Source organism: Aotus nancymaae, unplaced genomic scaffold (assembly GCF_030222135.1).
Source record: "Aotus nancymaae isolate 86718 unplaced genomic scaffold, 86718_ANA_hifiasm-v0.15.2.pri h1tg000028l, whole genome shotgun sequence".
In the NCBI taxonomy this organism is placed as follows: domain Eukaryota; kingdom Metazoa; phylum Chordata; class Mammalia; order Primates; family Aotidae; genus Aotus; species Aotus nancymaae.
In genome coordinates, this window is record NW_026988441.1 from 24,818,995 (window position 1) to 24,845,353 (window position 26,359).

Genomic DNA, 26,359 nt, shown 5'->3' on the forward strand with positions numbered 1-26,359 from the left:
ATGTTGCAGTGAGCTGAGACGGCGCCACTGCACTCCAGCCTGGGCAACAAGAGCAAAACTCCGTCTCAAAAAAAAAAAAAAAAAACTAGTATTTTTGCAGTGACTCCTGCATATTTTTAACAGGAGAAAAGAGGAACTGGGAAAGCCACGGGCCAAAGCTCTTCCCATTCATGAACCCGCACCCTGAGCCAGAATTCTCCCTTTACGACCCTCCCGTGGTCCCTGCACAATCTGAAAGGGACTCCCCGCTGCGGGTGCAGAGCTGCCCAGAGACGGCTCCAGGCCTGGGCACAGACATTGTGAAGGAAAGAGACAGGACACCCGGGGCCCCGGCTGTCAGCGAACCCGCCATCTTATGGCTGAAGGGGACTGAGGCCGAGCTGGACAAGGAGAACTCGGGGCGCAGATTGTGGAGCGGACTGCGGGGAGGCCTGAGTCCGCCACAGCCACTTCCCACCAGTTCCAACCCACCCCAACCCCTCTCTCGGGATGTCAGACCTGGCACTCTCACCATGTCTAGGCTTCCGGGGGTACTGGCGTCTTAGTTGTGGATCTCCTAACACTTGCAGGTCACAGGGCCACAGAGGCTGAGCTTCTAGGAGCAGAGGACACAGAGCAGGGAAGAATAGACCGGGAGCTCCGGCTACAACAAGAGACAAAGGCCCCGCCAAACCCGGAAGCCGTCCAGTCCGCTCCAGCTGCGTGCCTGATTGGACAGTTTCCAGCCCAGAGTCCCTGATTGGGTAATGCTTAAATCCCCGCCCCATCAGGCTTTGAGTGACAGAAGATGTGATCAGATGCGGGGCTGAATGAAGAAAGAGTGACAGGCTAGGTCACCCCTTCTTCTGACAGGGCTTCCTCCCTGAGCAGAGCCAGCCCCACCCCAGAGGATATTTGCCTTTAAACTTGTGTATAAGGTTATATGCATAAATAAATAATATATTATATGGCTATACACAAATGAAAAGAATATAAGAACAATTATTTTAAAATTTCAGTTTTTGTGGCCTTCCTGGCTTCCGGCCCTTTGAGCAGGCAGCCTGAGATTTTAAAAAGGAGGCAATCATCTAAAATAAATGTAAGGCCGGGCGCGGTGGCTCACGCCTGTAATCCCAGCACTTTGGGAGGCCGAGGCGGGTGGATCACGAGGTCAAGAGATCGAGACCATCCTGGTCAACACGGTGAAACCCCGTCTCTACTAAAAATACAAAAAATTAGCTGGGCATGGTGGTGCGTGCCTGTAATCCCAGCTATTCGGGAGGCTGAGGCAGGAGAATTGCCTGAACCCAGGAGGCGGAGGTTGCGATGAGCCGAGATCGCGCCATTGCACTCCAGCCTGGGTAACAAGAGCGAAACTCCGTTTCAAATAAAATAAAATAAAATAAAACAAAATAAAATAAATGTAAGCCACATTTGAATTTTTAATTTTCTAGTAGCCAAACTTTTTTTTTTTTTTTTAGACGGAGTTTCGCTCTTGTTACCCAGGCTGGAGTGCAATGGCGCGATCTCGGCTCACCGCAACCTCCGTCCTGTGGGTTCAAGCAATTCTCCTGCCTCAGCCTCCCGAGTAGCTGGGACTACAGGCATGCTCCACTATGCCCAGCTAATTTTTGTATTTTTAGTAGAGACGGGGTTTCACCTTGTTGACCAGGATGGTCTCGATCTCTTGACCTCGTGATCCACCCGCCTCGGCCTCCCAAAGTGCTGGGATTATAAGCGTGAGCCACCGCGCCCGGTCTTAGTAGCCAAACTATTAAAAGAAACAAGAAATTAATTGAATTGATTGTTAACAATGTAATTAACCCATTATATTAAAAATATTATCATTTTACTGTGTGAGAAATATATAATTATTGATGAAGTATATAAATATTTGGAACTAAATCTTTGCAACTAACTTTGTATTTTACCTTTCTACAACATCACAGTTCAGACCAGGCACATTCTAAGAACCAGTAGCCACACATGGCTAATAGCTGCCACATTGAAGTGCAGCTCTGATGTCAGCGGTGTGAAGGACCTGAATATCTCTTTTCTGCCAGAGTGAAAGAAGAGTCTCTCCCTACAAACCTCTCTTTAGTTCCTAGGGCAAAACAGATAGTGCCCATAGAAAGAGCTGAGGGCAGCAGGAATAAAATAACCACAGGTAGACGACTGCTAGGCCACCTGTTGCCCACCTTTCTTTTAGAGACCAGATAGCAAACAAAGGACGATGGGCCACAGGCGGAAAAAAAAAAATCTAGGTCTTCGGTTCTGTCCACACACCAGAGCTCCAATATTTAGATATGGAGAAAGTAGATTAAAAGCAAACATATTTTGCTATTTGGTCTTGGCCCTAATGGTCAGGCTGTGGTTATCTGTTTTTTCCTGTGGTATGGGGGACTGTGTGAGTCTAAGCAGCAATCACAGGAATATATGTCTACAAGTATTTCCGCATTACTGAACATTCTCTTACAAGCCAGCTATCCAACGTTTTTTTTTTTTTGAGACGGAGTTTCGCTCTTGTTACCCAGGGTGGTGTGCAATGGCGCGATCTCAGCTCACTGCAACCTCCGCCTCCTGGGTTCAAGCAATTCTCCTGCTGCAGCCTCCTGAGTAGCTGGGACTACAGGGGTACGCCACCATGACCAGCTAATTTTTGTATTTTTTAGTAGAGACGGGGTTTCACCTTGTTGACCCGGATGGTCTCGATCTCTTGACCTCGTGATCCACCCGCCTCGGCCTCCCAAAGTGCTGGGATTATAGGCGTCAGCCACCGCGTCCGGCTCTGTCTCAGTCTCTTAAGTAGCTGTGACTATAGGCACACATCATCATGACCGGCTTTTTTTTTTTGTATTTTTAGTAGAGACAGGGTTTCACCATATTGGCCAGGCTGGTCTCGAACTCCTGACCTCGTGATCCACCCATTTCAGCCTCCCAAAGTGCTGGGATTACAGGCATGAGCCGCTGCACCTGGCCAAGACATCCAAGTTTAAATCAGGGGAAGAAGTCAAAACCTAGAGGGTGCCCACTGTTAGAAGCCAACTAGTAATCAACCTGTCACTGAATCCTGGCATCCTATCTGCACTGGGTGCATGTATTAGTTAGCTATTGCAGCATAACAAATCATCCAAAACTTACTAGTTCATAACTGAGATGGTCAGCCATTTAGGCTGGGCTGAGTGGGGCCATTCTTCTGGTCTCAGCTGAGCTCCTTGAGACATGTATCATCAACTGCTTGTTGACTAGCCAGCTGTGCTTCTAAGGGTGAGCTTCTGCTTCTGATCAGATGCTGGGCTGAATGATCAACAAGGCCACCTTGCTTCTTCTCTTCATGGTATCTTATTTTCCAGCTGACTAACATGGGCATTATTCATGGAGATGGCAGCATTCTAAAAGAAAAACGAGAGGCAGTCAAGACTATTTGAGCCGGTGAGCCGAGATTGCGCCATTGCACTCCAGCCTGGGTAACAAGAGCCAAACTGTCTCCAAAAAAAAAAAAAAAAAAAAAAAAAAACTATTTGAGCCCAGGCCCCGGACTAGCCCATTATCATGTTCTCAGGTTTCTATTTACCTCAGCAAATAAGGCCAGCCAGATGTAGGGTTTGGAAAACAGATTCCCGATCTTGATGGAAACAGCTGTAAAAGCACCTGGCTATGGCCTTAGATACAAGAGGGATGAAAGAATGTTGTCAGTTTTCACAGAGTGCGGTGACTCACACCTGTAATCCTAGAACTTTAGAAGGCCGAGGCGGGCAGATCACAAGGTCAGGAGATCGAGACCATCGTGACCACGATGGTGAAACCCTGTCTCTACTAAAAATACCAAAATTAACCAGGCGTGGTGGCACGCGCCTGTAATCCTGGCTGCTCCAGAGGCTGAGGAAGGAGAATTGCTTGAACCTGGGAGGTGGAGGTCGCAGTGAGCCAAGATTGTGCCACTGCACTCCAGCCTGAGTGATAGAGTGAGACTCCATCCCCCGACAAAAAAAAGAATGTCAGCCAGGTGCGGTGGCTCACGCCTGTAATTCCAGCACTTTGGGAGGCCAAGGCAGGCAGATCACAAGGTCAAGAGATCGAGACCATCCTGGCCAACATAGTGAAACCCCATCTCTATACTTAAAAAAAAAAAAAAAAAAAAAGTCAGTTTGCAATTGGTTTCATTCTACCTTTTTTGCATATGTGCTATATAGAACTCTTCCACATCAAGAAATTTGTGCGAAGACCCATGGCTACAAGTGGCTGGGCTGAGACTCAGGATCAACTTTACCTGACTCTAAAGCCCATGCACCTCCATAGATCACACTACTAAAGTAGATGCCCTGCCCTAGACTTTTGAAATCCTGGAGAGTGACACTTCTGCAGAAGAAGTCAGATTCCTTTTAGATTTGTTCTCATATAGTACTTTTTATCATTGGAAATAATTCTCACAGGAAATTGCAGAAGCACAAGGTTGCTCACACCTATATTTTTAGCACTTTGGGAGTCTGAGGTGGGAGATTTATGTGAGCTTAGGAGTTCCAGTGCAGCCTGAGCAACATAATAAGATTCTGTTTCCATGACAAAAGTGAAGAAATTATCCAGCCATGGTGGTGCATGCCTGTAGTCCCAGCTACTTAGGTGGCAGAGGCAGGAGGATTGCTTGAGCCTGGAAGGTCAAGGTTGTAGTGAGCTGTGAGTGGTTACACCACTGCAATCAAAACGGGGTGACAGAGGTCGACCCTGTCCCCCCCCCCAAAAAAAAAGAAAGAAAAAATTGGAAAAGCATTTTGAAAAGACATAAAGTAATTTGGGGAAACAGCTGAGGGGTGAGTTTAGAAAATCAAAGCCCAACAGCACATTATTTGTTTTTCATCATAGAAAATACTTGAAATCTGGCCGGGCACATGGCTCACACCTGTAATCCCAGCACTTTGGGAGACTGAGACAAGTGGATCATGAGGTCAGAAGATCGAGACCAACCTGGCTAACACTGTGAAAACCCATCTCTACTAAAAATACAAAAATATTGGCTGGGCGCGGTGGCTCACGTCTGTAATCCAAGCACTTTGGAGGACAAGGTGGGCGGATCACCTGAGGTCAGGAGTTCAAGACCAGCCTGACCAACATGGTGAAACCCTGTCTTTAAAAAAAAAAAAAAGCCGGGCGAGGTGGCTCACGCCTGTAATCCCAGCACTTTGGGAGGCCGAGGCGGGTGGATCACGAGGTCAAGAGATCGAGACCATCCTGGTCAACATGGTGAAACTCCGTCTCTACTAAAAATACAAAAAATTAGCTGGGCATGGTGGTGCGTGCCTGTAATCCTAGCTCCTCAGGAGGCTGAGGCAGGAGAATTGCCTGAACCCAGGAGGCGGAGGTTGCGGTGAGCCGAGATCGTGCCATTGCACTCCAGTCTGGGTAACAACAGCAAAACTCCGTCTCAAAAAAAAAAAAAAAAGTGTATGTTTATGTATATATATGTGTGTAATTATAATAATAATAATTATATATTAAGTATTTGTGTGTATATATATATATACACACAGTATGTATATATATTATAATAATAATATATATTTTTTCTCTAGATGGAGTCTTGCTCTGTCGCCAGGTTGGTGTGCAATGGCATGATCTCGGCTCACTGCAATCTTTGCCTCCTGGATTCAAGCGATTCTCCTGCCTCAGCCTCCTGAATAGCTGGGATTACAGGCACCCACCACCACACCTGGCTAATATTTTACATTTTTAGTAGAGATAGGGTTTCACCATGTTGGGCCAGGCTGGTCTCGAACTCCTGACCTCATGATCTGACCCAGAAGCAGAATCTCACCACAAGAACAGCTGCTTAGTCAACAAGCAGCTGATGACATATGTCTGAAGGAGGTCAGCTGAGACCAAGAGAATGGCCCCACTGAGCCCAACCTAAATGGCTGACCATTTCAATTATGAACTTGTGACATGGTAAAAGCCCCATAAAACTGCATACTTCATACCTCGGCTTTCTGTTGAAACTGCTCTCTGTAACCCCTAATGTGACAGGCGAGCAGTCCAAACCCATTCCATCTTGGCCCCTTCGACTTGTAATAAGTAATTAAGGTCTGTAATTTCCACCCTACCCAGACAACGTGTAAACTAATGCTTATCTTGACTTCTGGGAACCACTTAAGTAACAATCAGAATGTCCAAAATCCCCTGGCCCTCAGAATGTCGGGAGTACCTCACCCTCATCTCCGCCCAGGAGGTGATTTACAGAATCCACTAGCCCTCGGAATGTCTGAAGCCCCTCACCCCCACCCCCGCCCCCCACCCTCCTCCCCGAGGTGGTTTTTACAGGTATAAAAGGTCTTGACACCTTCCTTTCGCAGCCACGGGTTGGAGAGACGTGAGTCCTCCATGGCTGCCGGCAATAAAGACCCTGCAATTTGGCATACTTTTGTCTTGGTGTTGACTTTTGACGCTCGCTCCAGTACAACAAACTAATCAGTTTTGGATAGTTTGTTATGCAGCAATAGCTAACACATGCACCCAGTGCAGATAGGATGCCAGGATTTAATTACAGTTTGACTACTAGTTCCCTTCTATCAGTGGGTACCCTAAAGATATATTTTTCCCCCTGATTTCAAGTTGGGTGTCTTGTAAGAGAATGTTGATCAATGCAGAAATACATGTAGACATGTATGCATGTAATTACGTGCTTATACACACACAGTTCCCCACACCACAGGGGAAAACAGATAACCACAGTGTGAGCATTAGGGCCAAGGTCAAATGGCAAAGAAAATTTGCTTTTGGCATATTTTTTTCTTTTTTTTGAGACGGAGTTTCACTCTTGTTACCCAGGCTGGAGTGCAATGGCGTGATCTCGGCTCACCGCAACCTCCGCCTCCTGGGTTCAGGCAATTCTCCTGCCTCAGCCTCCTGAGTAACTGGGATTACAGGCATGCGCCACCATGCCCAGCTAATTTTTGTATTTTTAGTAGAGACAGGGTTTCACCTTGTTGACCAGGATGGTCTCGATCACTTGACCTCGTGATCCACCTGCCTCGGCCTCCCAAAGTGCTGGGATTATAGGCGTGAGACACCGCGCCCGGCCCTGTGGCTCATATTTTATTTCAGAGGACTGTCTCCTTTCTAAAATCTCAGGCTGCCTGCTCCGAGAACCAGAAGCCAGGAGGGTAAAAAAGCTAAAATTCTTCTTTCCATTTGTGAATAGACATATAGCGTATTACTTATACACTTATATAATTTTATACATAAGGTTAAAGGCAAATACCCACTCGGGTGGGCCTAGCTCAACTCAGGGAGGAAGCCCTGCCTGAAAAGGGTGCAAGCCTAGACTGTCACTCTTTCTTCATTCAGCCCAGCTTCTGGTCACATCTTCTGTCACTCAGGGCCTGAAAGGGTGGGTTTTTAAACGTTATCCAATCAGCGACGCTGGGCCTGGAACCGTCCAATCAGACACGCAGCTGGAGCGGACAGGGCGGCTTCCGGGATATGGCGGGGCCTTTGTTTCTGGCTGCAACTAGAGCTTCAGGTCTCGTCTTTCTTGCTGGGTGGCTCTGCTCCTGGAGGCCTAGCCTCTGTGGCGCTGTCACCTGCAGATATTGTGAGAACCACAGCTAAGACGCCAGGACCCCCTGGAAGCCTAGAAATGGTGAGAGTGCCCGTCCGACATCCCGAGAGAGGGGAAGGGGCTGGTTGGAACTGGTGGGAAGCGGCTGTGGCGGCACCCAGGCCTCCCCGCAGTCAGCTCCACAATCTGTGCCCTAAATTCTCCTTGCCCAGCGCGACCTCAGCCCCCTTCAGCCATAAGATGGCGGCTGCGCTGACAGCCAGGACCCCGAGCGTCCTGTCTCTTCGCAGTGTCTGTACCCAGGCCTGGAGCCCTCTCTGGGCAGCTCTGCACCCGCAGCGCGCGTCTCCGAGATTGTGTAGGGACCACGGGTGGATTGTCCAGGCTTAGGGTACAGGTTCATGAATGGAAAGAGCTTTGGTCTGTGGGGTTCCCAGTTTCTCTTCTTTCTTTTCTTTTCTTTCTTTTTTGTTTTTTTTCCCGAGATTGAGTCTCGCGTTGTTGCCCAGACTGGAGTGCAGTGGCGCCATCTCTGCTCACTGCAACCTTCGCCTCCCGGGCTCAAGCAATTCTCCTGCCTTAGCCTCCTGGGTAGCTGGAATTACAGGTGCGCACCACCACGCCCTGCTAATTTTTTGTATTTTTAGTAGAAACAGGGTTTCACCATGTTGGTCAGGCTGGTCTCGAACCCCTGATCTCAGGTGATCCGCCCGCCTTGGCCTTCCAAAATGCTGGAATTAACGGGCATGAGCCACCGTGCCTGACCTCTCTCTTTCCTTCTGCTGAAAATTCATGGGAGTCACCGCAAAACTATTGAAGAATTTAATCAAAATGTAGTTCTAAAATTGTGCGGCACCCAACTATGGGTTGTAGTTTGTGGTCAAATTCAGTATTTGGTTAGGTACAGTCACATAGTTTCTTAATTTCCACCTTGAGCTTACAGATTTTCTGGTTATGTAATCAGAGCTTAATTGCCCGTTTATAGTTGTCTAAGCCTGAATTTTGTTTCCCCCAAGATGGTAATTTACAAAAAAAGCATTTGAGTTGGATTTTTTTTTTTTTTTGAGACGGAGTTTCGCTCTTGTTACCCAGGCTGGAGTGCAATGGCGCGATCTCGGCTCACCGCAACCTCCGCCTCCTGGGTTCAGGCAATTCTCCTGCCTCAGCCTCCTGAGGAGCTGGGATTACAGGCACGCGCCACTATGCCCAGCTAATTTTTTGTATTTTTAGTAGAGATGGGGTTTCACCATATTGATCAGGATGGTCTCGATCTCTTGACCTCGTGATCCACCTGCCTCGGCCTCCCAAAGTGCTGGGATTACAGGCTTGAGCCACCGCGCCTGGCCTTGAGTTGGATTTTTAAAAGTAGGAATCCAGGGACTAGAGCCACCTCTAGTTAATTGCCTGCCACTTACCTGTTTTCACATTTCACAGGGAACTGATCTTCCCCAGGCACTTTTTACATGTGTCTCAAACAGGGTTTCAGGTGTACTCCACACCACCCATTGCTCCAGCCTTAACTCTGGCTCGCAGTACAATACTAAACTTCCAGGTTTTTTCTGACACTCTCAAATGCCAACTTCTCCCTAATTCACTTTTTTTTTTTTTTTGAGACAGTGTCTCACTCTGTTGCCCAGGCTGGAGTGCAGTGGCGCGAGATCTCGGCTCACTACTACCTCCACCTCCCGGGTTCAAGCGATTGTTTTGCCTCAGCCTCAGCCTCAGCCTCCCGAGTAGCTGGGTTTACAGGCATGCGCCACCACACCTGGCAAATTTTTTAGTTTTAGTAGAGATAGGGTTTCACCATGTTGGCCAGACTGGTCTCGAGCTCCCCGACCTTAGGTGATCTACCCACCTTGACCTCCCAAAGTGCTGGGATTACAGGTGTGAGCCACCGCGTCTGGCCCTTAATTCACATTATTAACTATTTGTCCTTTAGTGTACATTTTTGATATCATATTTTAATCTTTTTTTGACAAAGCGTTGGATGGCACATTTAAAAAGATTTATTTTCTGTTGTAAATATATGCCATGAGAAAAAAAGCAAAGAATAATCCCATGACACTGTATTATAAAAAAAATCTGTGTCTCTCTTTTTTAAAAATATATATTCTCTAGGTACAGAGATTTAATAAGACTGTTTTGGGGTCAAAGTTTTTTATTGAATTATTTTTTAATTTTAATTTTTTTTTTTTTGAAGATGGGGTTTCACCATGATGGCCAGGCTGGTCTTGAACTCCTGACCTCAGGTGATCCACCCACCTTGGCCTCCCAAAGTGCTAAGATTACAGGGGTGAGCCACCTCGCCCGGCTGTTTATTGAATCTTTATGGGGTTTTGTGTCCTCCTCATCCAGCCTTTAGTTTTTTCCTAGTCCTGGGTTTCAGTACTGTCTCTGAATAAATCAAAATATCAGCCATGACAATGTCTGCTAGAGTGTCTAATGAATATTAGTTCCTGGGTCATTTTTTCTCATAGGACAACCCAAGGTATGAAATGTGGCTTCTGAAAGGAACAGGTGGATGCCCAGGAGCTGAGATAAATTATTTGGTGCACTCCTCCTTTGAAACGCTAACTCCTCGAGATGTTGTCTTCACTTATCCCACTTTTCATTTCTTGGAGAAACTGCTGATCAGCCAATCAGATGCTAATATTGAGGAAAAAACAAGTAATTTCTGCCTCCAGATTCTCTGATATTTGTGGGGGAAAAAAAAATAGTATCCAAAAAGTAAAGAAAACAAACAAACAAACAAACAAAAAACAAAAAAACTCACCCCAGAGAGATCATTCGAGAACTTGCAAAGTGAAATGCACTTACTTAGGGCAGTGACTGGGGCATAGTGCAGTGTCTCCTGAGAGGGTGATCATGGAGTACTTAAGGGAGCAGGATGGGGTGGAAGAATCTCTAAAGTGACTGGATGGCCTGACTTGACACATGAGTCAGACACATTTGTGTGTGTGTGTGTGTGTGTGTGTGTGTGTGTTTTGAGATGGAGTCTCACTCTGTCGCCCAAGCTGGAGTGTAGTGGCGCTATCTCTGCTCACTGCAACCTCTGCATCCAGGGTTCAAGCGATTCTCCTGCCTCAGTCTCCTGAGTAGCTTAGATTACAGACATGTACCACCGCGCCTGGCTAATTTTTTAAAATATTTTTAGTAGAGACAGGGTTTCAACATGTTGGTCAAGTTGGTCTCGAACTCCTGACCTTGTGATCCACCTGCCTCGGCCTCCCAAAGTGCTGGGATTACAGGGGTCAGCCTCCGCGCCAAACTTGACACATCTGTTTTTTAATCAGCACTGCCACTCCCTGGGTTTATCACCTTGAAAAGATTTGTTCACTTATATAGACTTCAGGTTTTTAACTGTAAATTGAATTTTACTAGTAGAGCTTGAAAGGTACAAAAATATTTACAAAGGGCATACTAGTGATGGGTTTCAAAAAAAATCTAATTTTTTTTTTTGTTAAAAATTCTCATTTACTTTTTTCTTTTTCTGAGTAAAGGAATTTTCTCAGGTGTGTTTTTTATGGCTAGGTGATTTTAAACAGACTTCCAAGACTTAGCTTTTAGAATGCTCCAAGGAAAAAATAAGGAAAATCTTTTATTTTGACTGTAGAAAATGAATACATTTCCACAATAAAATATGGTAAATAATTGGTGAATTACATGGATTCATGAAAACATCAGTTCCTCTTTTTGCAGCGTAAATTTGTGACAGTGAATATTTCTATTTTATGTCCTGTTATTTGGATTTCTAAGTTTCATGCTAAATTTTAAAAGATGAATCTTGGTACTTCCTAGAATTGTTTTCATATGAATAATTATTTACTACCTGATTTTTAATGAAAATAATACAGTAATATATTTATTGTCTGAAAGGAATACTTTTCTTGTTAAGGTATGAAATGTGCGGCCGGGCGTGGTGGCTCACGCCTGTAATCCCAGCACTTTGGGAGGCTGAGGCAGGTGGATCACGAGGTCAAGAGATCAAGACCATCCTGGTCAACATGGTGAAACCCCATCTCTACTAAAAATACAAAAAATTAGCTGGGCATGGTGGCGTGTGCCTGTAATCCTAGCTACTCAGGAGGCTGAGGCAGGAGAATTGCCTGAACCCAGGAGGCGGAGGTTGCGGTGAGCCGAGATCGCGCCATTGCACGCCAGCCTGGGTAACAGGAGCGAAACTCCGTCTCGAAAAAAAAAAAAGAAGTATTTTATTATGACCACTGAAGACAAATTCAGCTGATTTTCTTACTAGAAAAAGAAGAAAATGTGCAGAGTTGTGTGTCTGGCTGTGTGATAGGAGAGCACTATCTAAGTCATAATGGGTAGGATGTTTCTTTCCATAAACTGTTCCTGGAACACAGTGGATGGAAAATCTTCCTAATCTTAGCTATTTACCAGGATTATCTATGTGCTTCATCTTTCCCCACCTCTTTTTTTTTTTTTTTTGTCCTGTACATTTGTTTTATTTGACTTTTTCTGGGTTGTGTCTTTTATAATAAACTGGTAAACATAATTACAGTGTTTTGCTGAGTTCTGTGAGTAGCACTATCAAATTATTAAACTTGAGGGATGCTACAGAAGTCCTGAATTTTAAACAGTAGCTCAGAAGTATGGATGAACTCATGGGGTTTGTGACTGGCATCTGCAGTAAGGATGATGTTGTGGGACTGACCCCTGAATCAGGGTCTGTGCTGACTCACTGGTGTCAGAATTTAAATATGACACAATGAGTTGGTGTTGGAGAATTGCTTTGTGTTCAGTAAACTCTACATATTTGGTGCCAGGAAAAAAAAATATATCATGGAGGCCTGGCCTGGAGTAAAACTCTGGGTGTCTGGGATGGGAGGCTCTGCTTTCCTATACACAGGCCTTTGTCTTGTGATTCCAGGTCTGCTCCCTGAGTGAGAGAGGACTGAAAACTTAGAGAAAAGGAGCTCTGATGAAAGATTCTTGTTTTCTACAGTTGCCATCACAGGATTCCCACCCACTCACAAATATGTACACTAGACATTGACATGTTTACACTGTTCCCAGGACGAGGCACCATTCTCAGAAACTTCACCACAGCATTTTTTTTTTTTTTTTGAGACAGAGTCTCGCTCTGTCGCCCAGGCTGGAGTGCAGTGGCATAATCTCAGCTCACTGTGACCACTGCCTCCCAGCTTCAAGTGATTCTCCTGCCTCAGCCTCCCAAGTAGCTGGGACTACAGGTGTGCACCACCATGCCCAGCTAGTTTTTATATTTTTAGTGGAGATGGGGTTATTTACCGTATTGGTCAGGGTGGTCTCGAACTCCTGACCTTGTGATCCACCCACCTCGGCCTCTCAAAGTGCTGGGATTACAGGCATGAGCCACCCTGCCCGGCCAGTATTTTTATTCCTAGTGTTGCCAAAAACCCGTAAAAGTATCTACGAGTGTCCTGACATAACCCTACCCGCAGGCATTAAATCTGCAGCAGCAGCCTGTTTTCTCCACCAGCTTAGGTTTCCAGGCCACCTGTTGATAATCTCATAGGCCTGCATGGACACAGAAATAAATCAGAGTACAGTGCCATATGAGTCACTATCTGAAGCACAAACCAGCCCTTCCAACTACATTGCCCTCTCCCCCACCCATGAAGTTTTGTCCTTTTAACTTTTATTTTTGGTTTGGGGTACACATGCAGGTTTATTATGTAGATAAAATTGTGCCATGGAAGTTTGGTAAGGATTATTTTGTTACTGAGGTACTAAGCATCACATCAAAAAGGTATTGTTTCTGATCCTCTCTGTTCCCTACCCTCCGCCCTAAACTAGGCCTCGTTGTCTGCCGTTCCCCTCTTTGTGTCCATGTGTTCTTATTATTTAGCTCTTACTTATAAATGAGAACATGAATTTAGTTTTCTGTTTCTGCGTTAGTTTTCCTGAAGATCAGCTCCACGTTGCTGCAAAGAACATCATCTTGTTCATTTTCATGGCTGCAGAGTATTCCATGATGTTTATGTATCATGTATTTTTAAAATTCTTATTTTATTTTATTTTATTTAGTTTTTTGTGGAAAAAGGGTCTTACATTGTCACCCAGGCTGGAATGTACTGGCACGATCTTGGCTCACTGCAGCCTCAACATTCTGGGCTCAAGCAATTCTTCTAATTCAGCTGTTCAAGTAGCTTGGACTACAGGCATACGCCACTACACCTGACTAATTTTTTGTGTTTTTTTTGTAGAAATGGGGTTTTCCCAGGTTGCTTTAGCTGGTCTCAAACTCCTGAGGTCAGGAAATCTGGCTTCCTCGGCCTCCCAAGGTGTTGGGATTACAGGTGTGAGCCACCGTGACAACTGAGCAATATTTTATTTATCCAGTCTACCATTGATAAGTATTTAGGTTGATTCTGTGTCTTTGCCATTGTGAATAGTACTGCAGTAAGCGTGTGTGTGCATGTGTCTTTATGACAGAATAACATATTTCTTTGGGTATCTCTATCCATTTATGATGTTGCTGGGTCAATGATAATTCTGATTTTAGTTCTGTGAGAAATCGCCACACTGCTTTTCACAATGGTTGAACTGATTTACACTCCCAGTAGCAGTGTGTAAGCATCCTTGTTTCTACGCAACCTTGCCAGCATCTATCATTTTTTGACTTCTTAATAATAGTCATTCTGACTGGTTTGAGATGGTATGTCACTGTGGTTTTTCTTAGCATTTCTCTAATGATTAGTGATGAGTATTTCTTTCTTTTTTTTTTTTTAAGACAAGGTTTTACCATGTTGGTCAGGCTGATCTTGAACTCCTGGCCTCAGGTGATCCGCCCACCTCGGCCACCCAAAGTGCTGAGATTACAGGCGTGAGCCACCGCGCCCGGCCGAGTATTTCTTTCATGTGGTCATTAGCCACATGTATGTCTTTCGAAAATCATCTGTTCATGTTTTTTGCCTACTTTTTAATAAGGTTTTTTTTCTTGTAAATCTGTTTATATTCCTTATGGATTCTAGATATTAGATCTTTTTTAGTAGCACATTCTGCAAGTATTTTCTTTTATTCTGTAGGTTGTGTGTTTACCCTGTTGATAATTTTTTTTTTAATGTGAAAAAACTTCAATTTAATTAGGTTCCATTTGTCAGGTTTTGGTTTTGCAGTTGCTTTTGGTATCTTCATCATGAAATCTTTGCCAGTTTCTATGTGTAAATGGTATTTCCTAGGTTATCTTTCATGGTTTTTTCTTTTTTTTTGGTAACTTTTTTTTTTTTTTTTTTTTTTTTTGAGACAGAGTTTCGCTCTTGTTACCCAGGCTGGAGTGCAATGGCGCGATCTCGGCTCACTGCAACCTCCGCCTCCTGGGTTCAGGCAATTCTCCTGCCTCAGCCTCCTGAGTAGCTGGGATTACAGGCACGCACCACCATGCCCAGCTAATTTTTTGTATTTTTAGTAGAGACGGGGTTTCACCATGTTGACCAGGATGGTCTCGATCTCTTGACCTCGTGATCCACCCGCCTCGGCCTCCCGAAGTGCTGGGATTACAGGCGTGAGCCACCGCGCCCGGCCTTTTGGTAACTTTAAATTTTACATTTAAGTCTTTAATTCATCTTGAATTGATTTTTGTATATGGTATAATGAAGGGGTTCAGTTTCAGTCTTCTACATAGTGCTAGCTAGTTATTCCAGCACCATTTATTAAATAGGGAATTATTTTTATATTTCTCTTGTCAGCTTTGTCAAAGATCTAATGGTTGTAGGTGTGTGGTATTATTTCTGGGCTCTTGATAGGAAGAGCATTAAATCTGTAAATTTCTTTGGGGAGTATGGCCATTTTAATGATAATGATTTTTTTCTGTCCATGAGCATAAAATAGTTTTCCATTTGTTTGTGTTATCTCTGACTTCAAGAAGTGTTTTGTAACTCTTGTTGTAGAAATCTTTTACCTCCCTGCTTATTTCTAGATATTTCATTCTTGTAGCAACTGTGAATTGTGTTTTTGATTTGGTTTTCAGCTTGGGTGTTGATGTACAGGAATGCTACTGATTTTTGTACATTCATTTTGTATCCTGAAACTTTGCTGAAGTTGTCAGTTTAAAGAGCTTTTCAGCCAAGACTGTAGTGTTTTCTAGATACAGAATTATGTCATCTGCAAAGAAATAGTCTGATATTCTCTCTTCCTGTTTGAATGTCTTTTATTTCTTTTTTTTTTTCCCTGTCCCAACATCTTTTAATACAGGTGGATGGATAAAAACATGAATACAAACACATGGATATAGATATCTCTGAAGCAGTGTGACATAAAATAATATCTATGTATACAACACTCCTCTGCAAATAGCAAATGTAAACTAAAAGATATCCAACAGATCATTTTATCTCGCTATCATTTCTTAATCTCTAACATCTCCCACCCATATATGAATACATGCAAGGAAGTGGGACCAGCTGCCCGACTAGAGGGTTGCTCCCTTGGGTGACTTATTGAAACCCCATTTTCATTTGGATCTGAGCTGTCCTACCCCCTTCACTGCAATCTGGCTTTCCCTTCTCTTGAGTATAAAGTCTGACATGGGATGGCACACCTATAGTTTCAGTGTTTGAAGCAAAGAAAGCTTTATGCAGATTCTGGCTTTTAATGGGTCTCTGCTGACTGTAGAAAGATTCAAACCACAGCCAATTCCAAGAACCCTTCTAAGAACAGAGACAGTCACTTGAAAGGATCTGACTTGCTATAAATATAATTCACACTGCTTTTCTCTATGACACACTATATTTTGTCCAGAAATCTTGAAATATGTTATTAACTTTGAAGAAAGAATAAAAGTAGCCACTTTAGAGACTGGAGACACTCAAGCACTGATCTATTCATAAAGTTTCTACACAGCTGAACAAGTTTGCATCAAATGGACAAAAAATAGTACAGAAAACCTAAGTAGAGAAAAATTTAGAAAAATCCATCTCCTAGAAAGCAGGTCAAATGGACTCAGTTAAAGATCTCACTGAATGCAGGAGAATCAATGGGAAACAATGTAAAGACTTCTGTTAGGACATAAATAGGAACCAGTCTATGTAAGCAAGAAAGTACTTTGCCTCCTGATCTAAATGTCTGCCTCCAGTCTAGGGCTCAGAAAACATCTGGTTATTTGAACTGGTTGTCAATCAAGGTCCCCTTCAGTTTCGCTTTCTTGGCTTCCAGTTCAGCCAGCTCTTGCAGTCGTCTCTTGCTCATGCCTTTGCGCTCTAGCTGTTTTTCAATCACTTTGGCATTCTGTGCATATGAATCGGCAACTTCCCTAGCCTCAATCTCCTCTTCCTCTTCATCGATGGTAGACACAGTGACAGAACTGAACTTGCCCATGTCTTTGGTCCGTTTGGTCATCATCACCTTAGAAGGCTGTTGTTTCTGAGTATATATGTTTGTTTTCCCAAAGCCCTGGCCAAACTTGACTACTGCTCCATCCACAATGAAGGTAACAGGAGCATTCTTTGGCTGGGATTGGTAGAAGAGCAGCAGTCCACACTTTGCACATTTCTTCCTGTACTGTCGTTCAATGCCTTCAGGTCTCCGCAGATACGTAGTCTCCTCGTCTTCTGTGTTACAAAACTTATGGGCATGTTTGGCAGTATCAATCACACGGGACCGGTCCCGGGGCCTCATGGGCAATTTCTCTAACTGGCAGTCCAGCACTAGGACCATCTGGCCGCACAAACAGTAGTACACATGGAGGGGCTTCTCGCCGTCGTCATACTCCTCCCGGTGCCGAGTGTCAGAGCAGACTACTGACCTAGACACTACTTTCGGCATAGTTCCCAAGATCACCCTGGACTACGCCAAGAAGACGGTCGCGCCGGAAATGACGTCACTGCCCTTTATTTCTTTATCTTGCTTGATCGCTCTGGTCAGGACTTCCAATTCTATGTCTAATAGAAGTGATAGGAGAAGATATCTTTGTCTTGTGCCAGTTTTCAAGAAGGAGTGCTTCCAGCTTGTGTCCATTCAGTATGTTGACTGTGGGTTTGTCATAGATAACGCAGTTTTTTTAAGTATGTACCTTCAATGCCTAGTTTTTGAGGGTTTTAAACATAAAAGATGTTAAATTTTATTGAAAGCAGGGCCGGGCGCGGTGGCTCACGCCTGTAATCCCAGCACTTTGGGAGGCCGAGGTGGGTGGATCGCGAGGTCAAGAGATCGAGACCATCCTGGTCAACATGGTGAAACCTCGTCTCTAGTAAAATTACAAAAATTAGCTGGGCATGGTGGCACGTGCCTGTAGTCCCAGCTACTCAGGAGGCTGAGGCAGGAGAATTGGCTGAACCCAGGAGGCGGAGGTTGCGGTGAGCCAAGATCGCGCCATTGCACTCCAGCCTGGGTAACAAGAGCGAAACTCCGCCTCAAAAAAAAAATTTTTTTACTGAAAGCATTTTCTGCATCTATTGAGGTTAACTTGTGGTTTTTATCTATAGTTTTGTTTATGTGATAAATCACATTTATTTATTTGTATATGTTGAACCAACCTTGCATCCCAGAAATAAGGCCTACTTTATCGTAGTGAATTAGCTTTTTGATGTGCTGCTGGATTTGGTTTGCCAGTATTTTGTTGAGAATTTTTGCATCAATGTTTATCAAATTTATTAGCTTGAAGTTTTCTTTTTCTTTCTTTCTTTCTTTTTTTATTTCTACCTGGAAACTTTGATTTAACAGAAGTTTTCTTATTTTGTTTTGTCTCTGCTAGATTCTGGTATCACAATGATGCTGCTCTTACATAATGAGCTGGGGAGAAGTCCCTTCTTATCAATTTTTGGTAATCGTTTTAGAAGGTATAATGCCAGCCTTTCTTTGTACATCTGGTAGAATTCACCTGTGAGTTTGTCTAGGCCTGGGCTTTTTAAATTTTTGGTTGGTAGGCTATTTACTACTAAATCAATTTTGAAGCTCGTTATTGGTCTATTTAGGGATTCTTTGTTGTTATTCAGTTATGGGAGGATGTATTTGTCCAGGAATTTATTGATTTCTTTTAGAAAAGAAGTGTATGTGTATAGAAGTGTTCATAGTATGCTTCAGTAGTTACTTCTATTTTTTGTGAGGTCAGTGATAATGTCCTTTTTGTCATTTCTAATTTTGTTTTGTTTTTTGTTTTTTTTGATCTTCTCTTCATTAAGCTTGCTAGTGGTTTATTTATCTTATTAATTTTTTCAAAAGATTTAACTCCTAAATTTCTTTTCTTTTTTTTTTTTTTTGAGACGGAGTTTCACTCTTGTTACCCAGGCTGGAGTGCAATGGCGCGATCTCGGCTCACCGCAACCTCCGCCTCCTGGGTTCAGGCAATTCTCCTGCCTCAGCCTCCTGAGTAGCTGGGATTACAGGCACGCGCTACCATGCCCAGCTAATTTTTTGCATTAGTAGAGACGGGGTTTCACCATGTTGACCAGGATGGTCTCGATCTCTTGACCTCGTGATCCACCTGCTTCGGCCTCCCAAAGTGCTGGGATTACAGGCTTGAGCCACCGCGCCCGGCCCTAACTCCTAAATTTCTTATTATTTTTTTTTAAATATGACTTTTTATGTCTAAATCTCTTTCAGTTCAGATATGATTTGGGTTATTTCTTGTCTTCTGCTAGCTTAATGGCTGGTTTTCTCTTGCTTCTCTTACTTTGTTGTTTATAATGTTAGGTTGTTAAATTCAAATCTTTCTTTGTTTTTGATTTGAGCGTTTAGAGTTAAATTTTCCTCTTAACAGTGCCTGACCTGTGTTGCAGAAACTCTGGTATGTTATATCTTTACTCTCATTTGTTTCAAAGAATTTCTTTATTTCTATATTAATTTTATTATTTACCCAAAAATCATTTACGTGCTTAATTTCCATGTAATTGTATGCTTTTTTTTTTTTTTTTTTTTTTTTTTTTGAGACGGAGTTTGGCTCTTGTTACCCAGGCTGGAGTGCAATGGCGCGATCTTGGCTCACCGCAACCTCTGCCTCCTGGGTTCAAGCAATTCTCCTGCCTCAGCCTCCCGAGTAGCTGGTACTACAGGCATGTGCCACCATGCCCAGCTAATTTTTGTATTTTTTAGTAGAGACGGGGTTTCACCTTGTTGACCAGGATGGTCTCGATCTCTTGACCTCGTGATCCATCCGCCTCGGCCTCCCAAAGTGCTGGGATTATAAGCGTGAGCCACTGTGCCCTGCAATTGTATGCTTTTAAGTAGTTTTCTTTGTATTTAATTATATCTTTATTAAGCTGTGGTCTAAATATGTATTTGGTATGATTTTGAAATTTTTGAATTTGTAGAGATTTGTTCTGTTTTTGATTGTGTGCTCAATTTTAGAGTATTATGACCTCTGGTGTTGAGAGAAGAATGTATACTGTGTTGGTTTTAGATGAAAGTTATATAGATTTCTATTAGGACTATTTGGTCAAATGTTGAGTTTAGGTCCTGATGTCTGTTAATTTTCTGCCTCGATGATCTCTCTATTAGTGTCTGTGGGATGTTGTAATCTCCCACTATTATTGTGTCAGAATCTAAGTCTCTTCATAGCTCTCTAAGAACTTGCTTTATTCGTGTATATCTATGGATTTTTTTATAACATCTTTCTGTTTTCTGCTTTTTTCCTTCATAAATATTCTTTGAAGCGCACACAGGATGCCCAAGGCCTTTTTTCATAATGCTCATGTTTCTCATGCTGAGAGTAGCTGTGTACTTGGGTGTTTAGAGAGAAATTCCTTTTAGGGGAATATTTTCTGGTCACCTTGATAAATTGTATGTTGGAAATAGATGCTCGGTGCTGCAAAGAAAAATTAGCACTGAGACAAAGGATTATTTAACAACGCAAGTTTTACTTCCTGGACTGCAGGAAGGGTACTCTTACTAGCCACCTTGCCACGAGAGTACGGTGAACAAAGGGCAACACACAAATTTACCCCCATTCATTTGGGGTTGTCCTTAAACTGCTGTGTTTGATCTCTGTTGACTGGAACCAGACCTCACAATCTAAACTAAAACCCGATTGGCTAACAACTTAAAACTTTTCTAAACAGGTAAAAGCAATGGAGAGCTGGGACATGCCTGTGAGCACGTCCAGCACAGATATCTTGGTTAAAGTACAAGGACATAGAATGTACTACGTGCCTGTAAGCATGGCATGTTTAACAGCTACATAGGATAGGGCTTAGGCCAGGCACAGTGGCTCACGCCTGTAATCCCAGCACTTTGGAAGGCTGAGTGGGCAGATCATGAGATCAGGAGTTCAAGATGTGCCTGGCCAACATGGTGAAACCCCGTCTCTACTAAAAATACAAAAAAGTTAGCTGGGCATGGTTGTGCGTGCCTGTGATCCCAATTATTTGGGAAGCTGAGGCAGGATAATTGTTTGACCCTGGACCTGGGAGGCAGAGTTTGCAGTGAGCAGAGATGACGCTACTGTATTCCAGCCTGGGCTAGAGAGTGAGACTCCATCTCCAAAAAAGATAGGGCTTAACAAAGTTATTAGCATACTTATTCTTCAACTAGAAAGGAAACATTAAAAAGGAACTTTTCCACTTCCCACACAAACTTATATCTAATCTGAGTTTTTATAAGGATGCATTTAACTTCTTTTTTCTCTCAATACAATCTTACTCAGATGGAGAGCTGTTTTTCTCTCCAATGCTTTGGGTTTAGGAGCCCCATTAGTATCCTGTGGTGTGTGTGAATGAGGTGGGCTGTCACAGTGATAACTTTTTTCTTTTTTTAAGAGATAGAGTCTTGCTTTGTCACCCAGGCTGTAGTGCAGTGGTGCGATCTCGGCTCACTGCAACCTCCGCCTCCAGGTTTCAAACAATTCTTTTGCCTCATCCTTCCAAGTAGCTGGGACTACAGGTACACGCCGCCATGCCCAGCTAATTTTTTTGTATTTTAGTAGAGACAGGATTTTACCGTGTTTCCCAGACTGGTCTCGAGCTCCTGAGCTCAGGCAATTCGCCTGCCTCAGCCTCCCAAAGTGCTAGGATTACAGGTGTAGGCCACTACGCTGGCCAACAACTCTTGAAGCTGTCGCTGTCTAGACTCATGCTGAAAATCCAGCAATGTGTTTTCCATGTCACCATTATGAATAGAAACTGCGCTGAGACACTGCTCCCATTTCCATTATTGTGAAGGTGCAGTTCTACCCAGGAGACCTGCAGGCTCTCCTGCAGCTCTGGCGTCACTCTCGGATGTGGCACTGGAGTGCAGCTATGGCAATTGGGGTTCACATAAGATGTGAGCTGCTACCTGTGAACCCTGTGCTGTGCCTCAGTGGTGGACGGTAAGAGTCAAGGAAGGACATGAGCCATGAGGAGAGGGCAGCAGGGTGCTGTAGCCCACCCAGTGCTCAGGGAGTGGAGAGCCATTGCTTTAAAATGTAAATAGCCAAAAAGCACCACATTCAACCATTTCTGCGGGAGGGTGAGACAAACACCTGGCTTCAAGTTGCAAAGTTACCTCCTGTTATGAAGATGTAAAAAAGTTTATTTTGTCATTAAATATAACCAATTAGCATACACGATGGCCTCCCCAATCTCCAGGTGAATATAGGATAAACTATTTATAACATGGTGCTGGAAATTCCTCTACTTGTGAACTAATTATGGTGACTATCCTTTTGTCTTTGCAATCTCTTAAGCTGATTGACTAATGCATGTCACATTCTGGTTTAATTGTGTAATAAAATAGCGTTCTTTTCTTTCTTTCTTTCTTTTTTTTTTTTTGAGACAGAATCTTGTTGCTCAGGCTGGAGTGCAGTGGTGTGATTTCAACTTACTACAACCTCCACTTCCCAGGTTTAAGCAATACTCCTGCCTCAGCCTCCTGAGTAGCTGTGATTACAGGCATGGGCCACCACACCCAGCCAATTTTTGTATTTTTAGTGGAGACGAGGTTTCTCCATGTTGGTCAGGTTGGTCTCGAACTCTCGACCTTAGGTGATCCGCCTGCCTCGGCCTCCCAAAGTGCTGGGATTACAGGTGTGAGCCACCGCGCCTGGCCTAAAACAGCTTTCTTTTTTTTCCCCCCTGCCCTTCCCCAAAACAGCTTTCTTTCTGTTTTATCATTGTGGAGTTTCTCTGGAGCTGGAGACAATTTTTCTTTTATAGTTCCCAAACACTGTCTAGAATTAACAGACATAATATAAACATATAAGATGCCAACAAAGCTTTACTCTAGAGGAAACTTTTACTCTCAGGCTTCCAGTCAACTCCCAATTGTGCTGCAAAGTGCATGCTGTTTCCTAAATATTGAGGCAGAATTGTGTCTCTGCCTATTTGGTATCTATAGTCCTCCACAGGCATTTCTAGAGAGGCTAGACTAGATTTCTACAACTTCACAGGGCAGCAATCAACCATTTACCTCTTTCAATGACTCCTGTATCTTCATACCTGAAACTGATTCATAGACCAGGGGGCTCAGAAATCCAATCCCAGTAACAAGTGTGCATTGAGTAAACATGTAGACTTGAGAATCTCCAATTTCCACTTTATTCTCTTGCTACAATGCCCATAAATGTGCAGGTTAACATCTGCTGCTACTCCACCCATCCAGGACCTAAATCGGTAGCTCCAAATTTTGAATCTAGGTCTTGAAATTTGGGAATAAAGAAAAACTTTCATCTGAGGAATGCAAGTCCTTTTAGTTTTCAGACTCAGAGAGACATTAAAATGAGAGCACAATTATGTCTTTCTCCTCTGTTTGAACTGTGTATTTATCTATTGAAACTGTTCACTGTTGCCATCAGTAGCTATAAAATAGTGCCTAAGTAGACACTGTAACCCATACCCTAAACCTTAATGATGTATATCCAACCAATAATCAATGCTATTTCTGTAAATAAACAATTTGTGACAAACAGCTTTGTATCAGCCCACTCTCTGTCCCTCTCTTTTTGCCTTTACAAATCTACTTGTAAGTGTTGCTAATCAAAATATAGATTCCAGGCAACTTGAATGTGTCCTTCCAAGTTATAATCCTCAAGCTTGGTCCAAATAAACTGTCTACTTATATTCATGTTGCCCCAGCTTTTTCCTTTTAGGTAGACATATCATTTAGACTGTGCTAGAGCAGCCTCTATGAGGGGATCTCTCCTTTGATTGTACTCTGCTTGCTTAACATCCAAGGATGCAGAGCCAGGTTGGTCCCACCTACAATCTGCACATAAGGTCTGGCCTCTGCCTGGGATTTATAAAAAAGGGATGGACTTTGAATTGAGAATGTACAGAAAATCAACAGGAGGCATTTTCTGCATTGTGAGATGTCAACATAGACATCTTGTAGTTCCCCTTTAAAAGTGTGGCTCTTTGAGCTTTTCAGATCTTGTCCAGTCACCTGCTGCAATTATGTGAAAGCCTCCCAGTGTAAATAGAATCTGATGCCAAAATCTGCATCTTAGGAGTGAGAGATGAAGGCCACAATGTATCCAGAGCCATAAACACAAGTATACCTACCTGTAAAATGTGATACTGGAATATTCTTGTCTTTTTTCTTATGTAAGAGTTAGATAATCTTCTTATCTGATTAGGACAGATAATTCAGGTTCTGGAGCTCCACTAGGGCAGTTTCATTTTTTATTTAGAATCAGCCTGAGCCTCTCTTCCCTGGCTTATCATTGGGCCGTCAGCCCAGAGTCACTTGGAATCCTCTCACAGTCATGTAGGCATCTTTGAGACATTGGAGGATGTCTAGAGCAGAGCTGTATCAGGCTGACAAGTTGGTAATTCTGCTTCTGTCTCAATGTAAGAGAAATGAGTCATCCTGTGTTTGTTCCTCCCCGATACAAGAGATGTCTTTGGTTGCTACGCAGATAATAGTTGCTCCAGTTTTCTAGTCTTGGGTGAAAAATGAGGAGGAGGTCTGGGACTCGAACAAATAAACTAATTGGTTCCATTTCATATGGCCATTAGAAAAATAGATGAAGCAGTCTTGGTCTCTACCATTTAGAAACTTTTAGCCTAGACTAGCAACTGGCAATTAAGCATCATATAGTTGATAGAATGGATAGATGTGTGCACAAAGATCTTGGGCTTTTCTGGGGCCACGTTCTTTATATTGTTGTGACTTCTGATGTCATCACCTGAAGGGATATTTACAGATGGAGAGTTTTTATTGTTATTTCTATTTCTTTTACCTTGCTAAGAATACATATTTAACTTATAATAAAATTACCCTAGAAATCAGTAAGAGGTTTGTATAAGTTGCTTACTAGTGTATGTTATAAAATTGAGGGGGCAGTTGTAAAAATTATACAGAGTCTGAGATTTAAGTTTTTCTTAGGTAAGCTTAAGAAAAATGGAACTGGAAGTGCTTTCATTGGCCTAGAGAGCAGAATTCAAAAAAGGGTCCCCTCCCTGCCCCGGTTCTGTTCAGTTCACCCTTTTTGGAGGCCTCATTTAGATCTGTCCCCACTCTGGAGCCTTGCATCACGTAACTGATGAGAAGAGATCAGAGTTTTGGCTGGTTGGCTGGTGAATCCTGTTTCCTCTCTAGAGCTTGTGCTCATGTTTTCTTTTTTTTTTTTTTTTTTTTGAGACGGAGTTTCACTCGTTACCCAGGCTGGAGTGCAATGGCGCGATCTCGGCTCACCGCAACCTCCGCCTCCTGGGTTCAGGCAATTCTCCTGCCTCAGCCTCCTGAGTAGCTGGGATTACAGGCACGCGCCACCATGCCCAGCTAATTTTTTGTATTAGTAGAGACAGGGTTTCACCATGTTGACCAGGATGATCTCGATCTCTTGACCTCGTGATCCACCCGCCTCGGCCTCCCAGAGTGCTGGGGATTACAGGCTTGAGCCACCGTGCCCGGCCAGTAACTTGTTTTCTAGTCCTGCAGATCCAGTAGTTGGTACACAAGTCACAAAAAATTAAACACGATACAATTTCTCAAAACTACATTAAAACTCTTTATTTCCCTCATCTTGTATGTTTAGCTTTTATTCTATACAGTTATTTGTTTATTATTTATTTATTTTAATGAATGGCTCATGGGTTGCCTAGGCTAGCCTTGAACGTGTAGCCTCACCTCCTCAAGCGCCAGGACAGCTGGCCTGAGCCATGGCAGCTCCCTATTCTATACAGATTTTAAAGAAATTAATGACAACAACAGAAGAAGAAATAAAAATGCTGGACCCTTTATCTAAATTTTGGGAATTATTGAACACTTAGTACCAGCTCTCGGGGTGTTATGAGGATGAAATCCCATAATGTGTTATTCCCAGCACAGTGCTCTGTAACATACTCTTGAGCACATAGTATCTGCTTAATAATTATTGCATTAGTACATGCGCACATGTTTACAGTGCAGACTCATTCAGACTTTGCTGCCTTCTGGTTGTTCTATAAATTTTAAAGAGCCAGCAAAGAATATGATACTTTAGGATGGAAATAAAAGTTGTCTTCATTTGTCCTAGAAGTATTTATGTTGTGACAAGAGTGCTGAGTATAAGGGACTCTGTGCTGTGCCTGCTTCTCTGATGCCAATAATGAGCCCAGTGGGAGCAATATCAGCATTGATGGGGACTGGTTTAAAACACCCATTTTAGATCCCTCGTATGAATTATAATATGTAGAATGGGGTCAAAATTACTAGGTTATTCTTATTTTCTTTCTTTTTACCAAGTTATTTTTAAATTATTATTATTATTATTTTTAAGATGGGGTTTCACCATGTTAGTCTGGCTGGTCTTGAACTCCCAACCTCAGGTGATCCTCCTGCCTTGGCCTCCAAAGTGCTTGGATTACAGGCATGAGCCACCGCGCCCGGCTCTTTTTACCAAGTTATTTTTAAGCTTATTAAAGTTTGAGAGGCAATGCTTAGCTAAATGTTATCAGCCCAGATTTCTTTTTTTTTTTTTTGAGTTGGAGTCTA

At 43.2% G+C, this 26,359-nt stretch overlaps 2 protein-coding genes and 1 pseudogene across 3 annotated transcripts in view; 1 reads left to right on the forward strand and 2 right to left on the reverse strand.

The window, feature by feature from the left end:
* LOC105726265 (zinc finger protein 100) overlaps positions 1 to 668 on the reverse strand; it is a 31,663-nt gene extending 30,995 nt beyond the window's left edge. For both annotated transcript variants that reach the window (XM_021676500.2, XM_021676501.2), the window contains exon 1: positions 512 to 668. In XM_021676500.2, coding sequence (XP_021532175.2) covers positions 512 to 514 — 3 coding nt within the window. In that variant the 5' untranslated portion in view covers positions 515 to 668. The remainder of the gene's footprint in view (positions 1 to 511) is intronic.
* A 6,819-nt stretch (positions 669 to 7,487) lies between these two features.
* Positions 7,488 to 26,359, forward strand: part of LOC105726266 (zinc finger protein 98-like) — a 35,183-nt pseudogene continuing 16,311 nt past the window's right edge.
* Positions 16,608 to 17,309, reverse strand: LOC105726288 (STING ER exit protein-like). Its single transcript, XM_064381584.1, has one exon. The coding sequence runs from the start codon at positions 17,294 to 17,296 to the stop codon at positions 16,631 to 16,633; it is 666 nt and encodes a 221-aa protein (XP_064237654.1). The 5' UTR covers positions 17,297 to 17,309; the 3' UTR covers positions 16,608 to 16,630.

Coding starts and splice junctions, on each gene's coding strand:
- LOC105726288 (XM_064381584.1), bottom strand. CDS start 17,296: ATGCCGAAAGTAGTGTCTAGGTCAGTAGTCTGCTCTGACACTCGGCAC.